This window comes from Plecotus auritus, assembly GCF_963455305.1.
Source record: "Plecotus auritus genome assembly, chromosome: 11".
Lineage (NCBI taxonomy): Eukaryota > Metazoa > Chordata > Mammalia > Chiroptera > Vespertilionidae > Plecotus > Plecotus auritus.
The window spans coordinates 271,565-282,253 of record NC_137777.1 but is presented as its reverse complement, the minus strand read 5'-3'; the positions used below and the strand labels follow the sequence as shown (position 1 = coordinate 282,253).

Below are 10,689 nucleotides of genomic sequence, written 5' to 3'. Positions count from 1 at the left end.
CTGGGGCCACGTGTTTGCCAGTCCCCCCCCCCCCACACACACACACACACTCCCTGCGACCACCATCACCACCTCACTTCCCTGCTCTCCTCCCAGCACAGCCATTTTCTCCTGGTCTTGCTCCCTTCCCAGGCCTGGCACAGTTGTCCACTTTGAGGACCCTGGAGCCAGGACCTCTCACAGCGAAGCAGCCCTCTCCTCCCTTGGTAGGGAGTCGCCCCCAGATACTCTGGGGTAGGCCTGGGCCTTAGAAACAGAATCATAAGAAATAAAGAAACTATAGTCACACCCGAGGAAATGGGATATAAATGCGTGTTGCGTGCATGTTGGCCCACTTGCTCACATCAGCAACCAGGCTCCAAGTCTGGACCCTGGAGCTGTGCAGGAGGGGCCACTGGATGCCCAGGCAGGTGTGTGACCCCTGAGCCACACCAGACCCCCTTCAAGAGTCCTAAGTCCTGAAGCCAGGACTGAGGGATGTGCTGAGGAGGCAGAACAGCAGCTCCCAGCATCCACACCACATGGACCAGTGATAACCGAGTAAGTCGGGGCCCACAGGCCGGGCAGACTGGCCTGGCCAAGTGCCCTAACAAGGGAACAAGAACTGGTCTGTGGGAGAGAGGTGGTCAGTGCTCAGAGACAGATACTGAAGGAGCAGCCGTGGGGAGGGCAGTGGTAGTAGGGTGCAGCTCCCACCCAGGCAGAGGGGCTGGAGGTCTCGGGCAGGCAGAACCAGGAAGGCCAAGGTGGGCCCGGCCTGGAGGGTCGGTCCTCTTCTTCCATGAGTGGAGTTGCCTGGAAGGGAGGGGATGGGCTGGAGGCTAGGGTGCTGGCCGGCTGCCTGGAAACCCCTGTGCACAGCTACCAGAGCCCCTGGCACTGCCCCCCTCATAGGCCTTTCTTGTTGGGGGCCCTTCCCTCCCCAGAAGGAAGAGCAGATTGGACAACAAGGGCAGGAATGTCTTTTTTTTTTTTTTTTTTTTTAAATATATTTTATTGATTTTTTACAGAGAGGAAGGAAGAGGGATAGAGAGTCAGAAACATCGATGAGAGAGAAACATCGATCAGCTGCCTCTTGCACACCCCCTACTGGGGATGTGCCCACAACCAAGTTACATGCCCTTGACCGGAATCGAACCCGGGACCCTTCAGTCCGCAGGCCAACGCTCTATCCACTGAGCCAAACCGGTTTTGGCGAATGTCTTTTTTTTTTTTAAATATATTTTTATTGATTTCAGAGAGGAAGGGAAAGGGAGGCAGAAACATTAACGATGAGAGAGAATCATGGATCGGCTGCCTCCTGCACGGGATGGAGCTCTCAACCCAGGCATGTGCACTGACTGGGAATTGAACCGTGACCTCCTGGTTCATAGGTCCATGATCAACCACTCAGCCATGCCGGTCGAGCCAGGAATGTCTTTATCAAAACCAGGTTGCTGGGGCATGGGGAAGGGGGCTTCTCAAAGGCCTGGGACGCTCCAAGTACCCAGCCGTAGGTCCAAGGGGCTGAGACAGCGCGGGGCCACGAGCCGGTCTCAAGGCTGGAGAGTGGGGAGGAGGCGTCAGAGGGCGATGTGGTCCTCATACAGCGACAGCAGCAGCAGGATGGCCCAGCCGCCCAGCAGGCCCACGTTGTGCAGCAGGAAGAGCAGCCAGGGCCTCTGGTCCCGGATACTCAGCATGGCCGGGAGCTGAGGAGGTGGGCATCGGGTGAGCCGTCAGCCGGGCGTCCCCGCTCAACTCCCCGCCAGGCAGCCCCCTCCACGCCTCCAGCCCTGACCATGTCGCAGAGCGCCACGTAGAGGAAGAGACCGATGGCGACCGCCAAGATCCAGGACTCGCTCTCCTCGCCGACGCCCACCGCGAGCGCAACGTAGAGGCCCACGAAGGCCGTGAGCGCAGAGACCAAGTTCAGCAGCAGCGCCCGGGGCGCCGACAGCCCGGCGTGGAGCAGGGCCGCGAAGTCCCCTGGGGCCCGCAAGCTGGGGTCAGAGCCTGAGCCCACGCTCCGACAGGCCCCGCCCCACCGCAGGCCCCGCCCCACCGCAGGCACCGCCCACTGAGCAGCTCCCGGCAGGCCCCGCCCCACCACAGGCCCCGCCCACTCAGCAGGCCCCGCCCCACCCAGCAGCTCCCGACAAGCCCCACCCCACCACAGGCCCCGCCCACTCAGCAGCTCCCGACAGGCCCCGCCCCACTCGGCAGGCCCCGCCCCACCCAGCAGCTCCCGGCAGGCCCCGCCCCACCACAGGCCCAGTCCCCGCGAGTCCCGCCCCTCGTTGCTCACCCAGCTCATGAGGCACCTCGTGGCAGAACACGGCCAGGGAGGTGGCCAGCCCCGTCTTCCAGGAGGACGAGAAGGCCGCGCCCAAGGCCAGCCCGTCGGCGAAGTTGTGCAGGCCGTCGCCCAGCGTGATCATGTAGGGCAGCAGCCTCAGCTCTGCGGGTGCGGCGGGCATGGGTCGGCATGGGCCCGGCTGCGGCTATTCCTCTGGCCCCCAACCCTCCTGGGGCCTCCCCAGGGCTCACCTCGACTCAGTCTCTGGGGCCGCGGGCTCAGTTCAGGGCTCTCTTCCACCACCTGAGGGGGGGGCATGTGGATGAGCCCCTGAAAGGTGGGGGGCTGGGGCCAGGTCACCCTCCGGGGAGCAGCGGGAGCCTGGGGTGCAGGCACTGGAAGGGGGGAGGAGGCTCACCAGGTCTGCACAGGAGCTCTCGTGGGGCTGCTTGGGCTGGTGGAGCTCCCTGGGCGCCAGCTGCAGAGACATGCCGTGGCTGTGGCCGTGGCTGCGGCCGTGGCTGCCGTGGCGGCCACCGTGGCTGCAGGGCTCCTCCTTCAGGTCCTGTGGGGACAACAGCTTAGGGCCTGCTATACCCCCTCCCCGCCTGCCTCCCCACCCAGTCCCACAAGCCTGACCTCCGGGTCCTGGGGCAGCAGGAGGTCACAGAGTTTCTCAAACAAGAAGAAGGTGTACAGGCCCCCGAGTGCAACCAGGAGGCGCCAGATGGGCTGCACGCCGTTGTGTTCGTGGTCGTCCCCTCCGAGCTCGCTGTGCCCGCCATGCTGGTGCAGCCCCAGAACCTGGGGGCGGGGGCAGGGGCACGGGGCTGGCTGCCTCAGGGTCTCCCTCCCACAGATGAAGAAGAGAGGTTAGGGTTCAGGGAAGGGCCCGAGGAGAGTGGGCCTGGAAGGAGGACCATGCAGGGGAGTCCCGGGGGCGGGGAGGGAGGGTCCTGGCCAGCCGGGCTGACCTTGGGGGTCAAGTGCAGGAAGGCGTCTCCGGTGAGCGCGCCCACGGCCAGGCCCAGGAAGGTCTGGATGATGTAGTGGGTGGCCCTGCTGCAGGCGGTGCAGATGAGAAGCAGGAGGCCGAAAACCGAGGAGAGGCAGATGAGCAGGGTGGCCAGGGAGCCGTACAAGTACTCTGAGGGAGGAGGGGGCAATGAGGACCCAGAGAGGCCTTCCCTCAGCCTCCCCAGGGGAGTGAGCAGGGACTCACCAGGGCCGCCCGTGGTCAGGGCCGGCCTGGCCTCTGCTCGCGCTAACCTCTCTCCTCCCTAAAGCTCCACCCCCCTCCCTTCCAGGCCTCCCACACTTTCCTGTGACCCCTCCACTCCACTGTCTTCTCCCACCAGCCCAGCACCCACTCCCTCCTCCCCGGGCAGCCCCTCTGCATGTGGCCAGCCCCCCCTGGACACAGCCGGGCGAGCTGACTCGGGGGACTGGCGCTCACTCTCTGCCTGGCTGAGCTGGTCCTGGGCGGGGTGGCTGGGCTGTGGGCCGCAGGCCCCACTCAGCTGCTGCTGGAGCAGTGCAGGGCTCAGCAGGGCCCAAGCCTCTGGGGACACCCCAGTCTGCTCAGGCAGCCCGTACACGGCCATCACGTCCCTGGCATTCAGGCAAACCTGGGAGGTGGCAGGACTGGAGGTCAGGACTGGAGCAGCCCGGGGGGACCTCCTACCCTCCCCAGGACTACGGCCCCGGGGGCTGCTCACTGTGTCCCACACACTGCTGCTGTTGCTGTTGGGGGGGCCGAGGTGGGCCCTCTTTCTCCGATGATGGTGGTGATGGTCATGGTCGTCGCTGTGGTCCCCATGGCTTGCCGCCGTGCCACCCACCCCCAGGTGCTGCATCAGGGCCTCCAGCTCTGGCAGAGGGGACAGAACCAGTCTGTGTGGGCTCCGGCCCTGCCCTCCCAGGGGGGCACATCCCACTCGGGGGCCCACCCAGGCCTCACCGTCCAGTGTGATGTTGGGAGTGTCCCCGCGGTGCTGCCGGAACACAAAGTCCACAAAGTACTGGGGGTTCGGCAGGGCGTGGATGCAGGACCCGTTTTGGACTTGGTCCAGCAGAGCGGCCAACACCGCGCCGGGGCTGCCGGGAGCCCCTGCCCCCTCCGCCTGGTCCAGCAGCCAAGGCAGGTCCACGCAGGCCTGGAGAGGGGCAGGGCCTCAGCTGCACCTCCTTGTGGCTCTCCTGGCCCCCAGCATCACCACCGCCCCCAGTGGCCCCCGGATGCCAGAGCCCCCAGAGTCCCCTCCCCAGGGCACCCCCGCCTCCTGCTCACCTGAGACCTGGGCTGAGCTCCCCTCCTGGGGCCCCAGGAGCCCATTCCAGGGGTTCCCGAAGCCCCTGTCCCACTCAGTGGTGAACATCCAAGATGACCCCCCAGCCAAGCCCACCCTCCGGAGTGGGTCCCTTCCCTTCGGTCCCCCTTGGCCCTCCCCCCTGCGCCCCGGCCGGCCTGCCCTGGCCCTCGGCCTTCACCCCTCACCTCCTCTGCGGAGGGCAGGCCAGTGGTCCGGACCTGAATCCTCCGAAGCAGCCTGCTCAGGCCTGGGATCAGGGCCTCGGGGCCCTCGAGCAGGGCCAGAAGGTGGTCAGCTTGGGAGGCCCAGCGGCCAGCCCGGATGTCCTCGCACGTGCCCTCAGGGTCGCTGAGATAGAGGGCAGCAGCCGCACTGAGGCGGGGGATGTGCTCGGGCTCCAGGACCGACACTGGGGTTGTCCCCGGCCCCTCAGGCTGGCCCAGGGCCAGGAGGTCTTCCACAGACAGGCACTGTGGGCAGAGACAGGTGAGCAGGGGGCCGGGCACCTGGGGGTCCCGGGGAGCTGCTGCTTCCCCACCCCCCATCCCCATCCATTGCTCCCACACACTCCCCTCAAGGACGGGTGCACACACAAGGGGTCCCAGGCAGTGGTCCCCCCTTCCAGGTGGTTTCTCCCTGGAACCACTGCCTGGGGGCCGACGAGAGAGGTGGCCCCGGGTCCCCAGAGCTTCGTGTACCCATCACGGCCCCGCTCCCGGGGAGGAGAAGGCTGGGCTTGGAGCCCCAGGCAGGGCCGTGGCACTGGGGCACCTGGCCTCTGCCCGCCTCCTGGAGTTTGTCCCTGGGGAGGAGCAGGCAGGGCCGGGCCAGAGGGGGACTGTCGGGTGGGGGTGGGGCACTCACCTTTCCACACGGCCCCGAGGAGCAGTGCACACGGGCCGCAAGCCTATTTAACAGACCGCCCAGAGCCACGCGGTCCAGAGCGCCCTGGGCCGAGGACCTCGAAGTCAGCAGGTGAGCAGGCTGGGCTGCCGCCACGGTCACCGCCAGCACCGCCAGCAGCAGCCCTGGCCTCTGCGGGGTCCAGACCGCCATGCCGGAGCCGCTGCCGCGGAGGCGGACACGCTGGGGCAGCTGCGGGCGGAGAGGGCTGCCTGGGGCCAGACTGGGGCTAGGCACAAGCTCTCTCCCAGGTACTCCCTGCAGAGGGCTCTGTGATTGGCTGTCAGCAGAGTCGCAGATTAACCATTCCAGAGGCAGGTCCTCCCCAAAACGAGGAGCCACTGCCTGGGGGTTGTGCGGCCTGGGCCAGGGCCTGGGGTGGTGGTGGGGCCGGGAGAAGCTCTCCTGGAATTTCCTGCTGCACTCCGTGCTGGTCTGACACTGAGGCTGAGCATCCAGGACAGACCCTGTCCCAGCCCAGGAGCCGCTGCCTGCAGGGACGAGGGCCCCTTCCCTGGACTCACACCCTGGGGGTCCACTACCTGCCTGCTGCTCCCCTGAGGGCCTCGGGCATCGCCTCCTGCAGTTGTTTCTCGGGGTGCCCCCAAGCGAGGATGCTCCCCGACATTCCACCTGAGCGCCCCCTCCCACCCCTTCCCAGGGGTCCTCCCTGGCTCCGGAGGCTGAAGCACCCCCAGAGCCTTGAGAACGTGGGGCCTTTTGCCCTGGGCGGCTGTCTCCCTGTTGGAGGTGGGCTGAGTCATGTTCCCCTCCCCCAGGCTCCTGGGGAATTCCTCAGGAAATGGCCAAGCCCGCCAGGAGCCTGCTTGTCTCTCCTTTGGCACCTGGGGGCAGGGGGCCTCTTGGGTGTGGCGTCTGGCCCGGCCTCTCCCTGAGGCTCCCTCTCAGCCTTTGACCCGGCTGCCGAGCTGGCGTCTGGGGGAAAGGCCAACCTTGTCTCCTGACCCTGGGCCCTGCCTGAGTGAGGGGGGTGAGGGAGGGGGAGCTCCCGGCAGCGGAACCCAGGTCCCAGGACAGTGCCACAGGGTGCCGTCTGCGGGGGGGGGGGGACCCGCGAGGGAAGGGGCAGGAGCCCGGTGGGGTTCAGATGATCCTGTACGCTGGTTCAATGAGGAGGGGAGCTGGATTTCAGGCTCCCCCTACACCGTTCTGACAGCTGAGCCCGTCTTCCCTGCACCAGGACCCCGCTGCCTGGGGCCTGTCAGCTTCTGGGAAAGGTCTCTGCCATGCCTGACCCCTGGAAGGCCTGACACCTGCTGGCAGGCCTCAGGGGACCTCCGTGCCCGTCCACTTTCCTCCACTTCTGCCTGCCCCCCCTCTTCCCACTGATGCCCCCCTCCTAGCTCAGCCGGGGCAGGCAGATGGAGTCCCCAGCGGTTTCTGTGCTGGTGTCGGCCTGTCCTGTGGGTGCCAGGCCCTCTCCTTCGTCCCCAGGCCCCTCTGGCATCGTCCCATCATCTAATAAACTCATTGTAATCACAACACCCACACACCCGGGTCCACAGCAACAGAACGTGGGGAGCAGGTGTCTGCTCAGATGGATACGTGTGTTCACATAAAAACACTCAAACCGGTCAAGAATTTTTGTGAATTTATTTGAACCAAACTGTCCACAATTGCCAGGAAGCAGAAACTCAACGGATTATCAAGATAATGCTCCGGGGAATGGCGGGCTACCTCTGCATCTATACATGGCCATCAAAGGAAGGGACGTAGCTGGGTGACATGAAATCCATTGGTGATGGACTAGAGAGGTGGGAGAAAGCAAAGCGGGGAAACCCCTGGGATTGGATAAAAAGTAAAATGATGGACACATGCTTAGCTGGGTGCAGGGACAATAACATAACAATGAAGGGATTCGTGGTCTCTGCCCTGGAGCCCTGCACAGTAGGTTGTGCCCCGAGGGATCTGGAAAAAGGGAAGTTACACGTTACCCAGACATTTCAAGAACATGTTATCCTAGATGCAAAAAGACAGGTTCAGTTAAGGCAGTGGTCGGCAAACTGCGGCTCTGTTGATTAATGTGTTTGCTGACCAGTGAGTTAAGGTAAAGGTTGACCTTGTCAGGGAAGATACCGGCCTAGGACGTAACTGCCCACCACAACTGCTTTTACTTAAAGTTTAATTTCAGACCATCCTTTGTGGTGACTTCAGGTCTTTGAGTTTGCAAGACCGCCATGCAGGCCTCCCCTGAGCTTGTCAGGTCAGCATGTGGCCCCTTTGGTCCACACATGAAATACAGATACTGTCCTATTCAGCCTTAACAGCAAAGGGACTCCTGAGTGAGGAAACCTGCCCTGGCCCCTCCCTACAGGCTGCCTCTTGAGACCTTTGACCCCTGGCCTTATCTTTGTCTCGCTGGCATCTGGGTGAAGGGGCAGGCCCCCAGGGAGCCAGCCTTGCCTCTGGCAGCCCCTCCACACCTACAGTGGGTCAGTACCCCTGACCCCTGACTCTGAGCTCCAAGGGAGCAGGGGCCCGTGTCCAAGGGACTCTCCCTGGCATCCGGTGGTCCCAGGGCAGGGCGTCGGGCTAAGGGCAGTGTCCTCGGTCTGGGGTCAACTGTTGTGTGTGACAAAGTGTTGGCCTGTCCGTTTAATGGAATAGCATTCAGCCTTAAACAGGAAGAGAACTGTCCGGCCTGCGTAGCTCCGTGGTTGAGCATTCACCTATGAACCAGGAGGTCACCGTTGGATTCCCCAATCCCCAATGGGGGGCTGGTGGAGAGGGGAGGGGAGGCCGTAGGCAGCCTATTTTTTTTTTTTAATTCTTTGTTTAAAGTATTACATATGTTCCCATTTTCCCCCCATTAATCCCCTTCAGCCCGCCCCTGCCCCAGGTCCTCCCCACCCCATTGTCTGTCCACGGGCCATGCATATATGCGTACAAGGTCCTTGGTTGGTTACCTCCCCCACCTTCCCTCCGAGATTTTGCTCTCTGTTCCTGAAAGATCAGTCTGAGGCCGAAAACCGGGTGACACAGGCTTTATTAGGGGAAAGACCTGCCGGGCTGTCTGTCTAGCAAGGGGAGAGCAGTAACTCATGCAGAGGTGAGCACTCCCTTTGAGGGGAGGAATGGGGGCTTAGGGTACTCAGTGGTGCTGATTGGTGGCTTAATGTATGGTCCATATAAGGTACATAGTTAGGCACTCAGGTACTTAGGAACAAGGGCTTAGGGTATTTGGCAGGTGCTGATTGGTGGTTCAGTGTATAGTCCGTATAAGGTACGTGGTTAGTCACTCAGGTATTTCCTGGCTGCAGGTTACATCATGTTTGCTGTTACTCCGCTCATCAGTTGGGGGAAGGGAGGATCTATCATTCCAGGCTTTTGGTAATAGTAAAAAAAATATGGAGAGTCCAGGCAAGGTCAGGGGGCGAAGGTCCGTCTTCCGTAGCTGCTTCCTGCTGAGAGGGGGCGTCGTCAGGGGCATCTACCCGGGGTCTCAAAGATTCTGGGACATAGGTGTCTCTAGGTTCTGAATTCAAGGCCAGAGAGATCTCTCCCACCTTCTGGTTGGTGAACGCCTGCATTCTGTTCTGTAAGAAACTAGTGAAACAGCGCATGAGACAGGGGCCAAAGAGCAGAATTAAAAGAATAGATACCAGTGGGCCTAACAATGGGAGGAGCCATGAGGTAAGTGAGCCCAAAATGGCATACCCCCTTCCCGGATTTTTGGCACCAAAAATGAAAGATCAGTCTGAGGCTGAAAACCAGGTGACACAGGCTTTATTAGGGGAAAGACCTGCTGGCTGTCTGTCTCGCAAGGGGAGAGCAGCAACTCAGGCAGAGGTGAGCACTCCTTTCTTTTTTTTTTTTTTTTAAATATAGCCCTAGCCGGTTTGGCTCAGTGGATGGAGGGTCGCCTGCGGACTGAAGGGTCCCAGGTTCGATTCCAGTCAAGGGCATGTACCTTGGTTGCGGGCACATCCCCAGTGGGAGGTGTGCAGGAGACGGCTGATCGATGTTTCTCTCTCATTGATGTTTCTAGCTCTATCTCTCTCCCTTCCTCTCTGTAAAAAATCAATAAAAAATATATTTAAAAAAATAAAAAATAAATTTATTTCTTTATTGATTTCAGAGAGGAAGGTAGAGGGATAAATAGAAACATCAATGATGAGAGAGAATCATTGATCGGCTGCCTCCTGCACGCCCCCTATTGGGGATCAAGCCCACAACCCGGGCATGTGCCCTTGGCCAGTATCGAAACTGGGACCCTTCAGTCCGCAGGCTGACGCTCTATCCACTGAGCCAAACCGGCTAGGGCTGAGCACTCCTTTTGAGGGGAGGAATGGGAAGGAATGGGGGCTTAGGGTACTCAGCGGTGCTGATTGGTGGCTTAATGTATGGTCCACCTAAGGTACATGGTTAGGCACTCAGGTTCTTAGGAACAAGGGCTTAGGGTATTTGGCAGGTGCTGATTGGTGGCTTAATGTATGGTCCATATAAGGTACGTGGTTAGGCACTCAGGTACCTAGGACCAAGGGCTTAGGGTATTTGGCAGGTGCTGATTGTTGTTTCAATGTATAGTCCGTATAAGGTACGTGGTTAGTCACTCAGGTATTTCTGGGCTGCAGGTTACATCATGTTTACTGTTACTCCGCTCATCAGTTGGGGGAAGGGAGGATCTATCAGTTCCATGCTCAAGAGGCAGCCCAGTGATGATTCTCTCATCATTGGTGTTTCTCTCTCTCTCTCCCTCTCCGTTCCTTTCTGAAATAAAATTAAAAATATATATATATATTTTAAAAAAGGAAGAAAAGAGTTGCATGCTACACGATGCACCTGGAGCACACGATGCTAAGTGAGCGACATGGGTCACAAGGACGGCAGTCCACCACCACCACGGGGGCACGCAGTCAGAGCCTGGGACGGAAAGCAGGACGGTGGGTGCCGGTGGCCGGAGAAGGACGGGGAGTTTAATGGGGCGAGTTCCAGTTTACGGAGGGGAAGAGGGTTCTTGGGACAGATGGTGGCAAAGGTCGCACACTAACTGTACTCAATGCCACTGAAGTTAAAAAGGCAAACTTTGTTTTATATGTTTGATGGCAATAATGAAAATAGCCCAGCCGCGTGGCTCAGGGGTTGAGCGCCGACTTACAAACCAGGAGGTCACAGTTGGATTCCCGGTCAGGGCACGTGCCCAGGTTGTGGGCTCGGTCCCCATGGGGGGGCGTG

At 61.0% G+C, this 10,689-nt stretch overlaps 1 protein-coding gene across 1 annotated transcript; it reads right to left on the bottom strand.

Moving 5' to 3' along the window:
• Positions 1-1,215: 1,215 nt before the first annotated feature.
• SLC39A4 (solute carrier family 39 member 4) lies at positions 1,216-5,712 on the bottom strand. The gene is made up of 12 exons (XM_080646745.1): positions 5,455-5,712; positions 4,776-5,060; positions 4,239-4,434; positions 3,997-4,148; positions 3,735-3,906; positions 3,253-3,425; positions 2,918-3,082; positions 2,697-2,843; positions 2,530-2,581; positions 2,288-2,440; positions 1,781-1,968; positions 1,216-1,691 (listed from the first exon to the last, which is right to left on the bottom strand). The coding sequence occupies exons 1-12, from the start codon at positions 5,644-5,646 to the stop codon at positions 1,563-1,565; spliced, it is 2,004 nt and encodes a 667-aa protein (XP_080502871.1). The 5' UTR covers positions 5,647-5,712; the 3' UTR covers positions 1,216-1,562.
• Between the last annotated feature and the right edge of the window lie 4,977 nt (positions 5,713-10,689).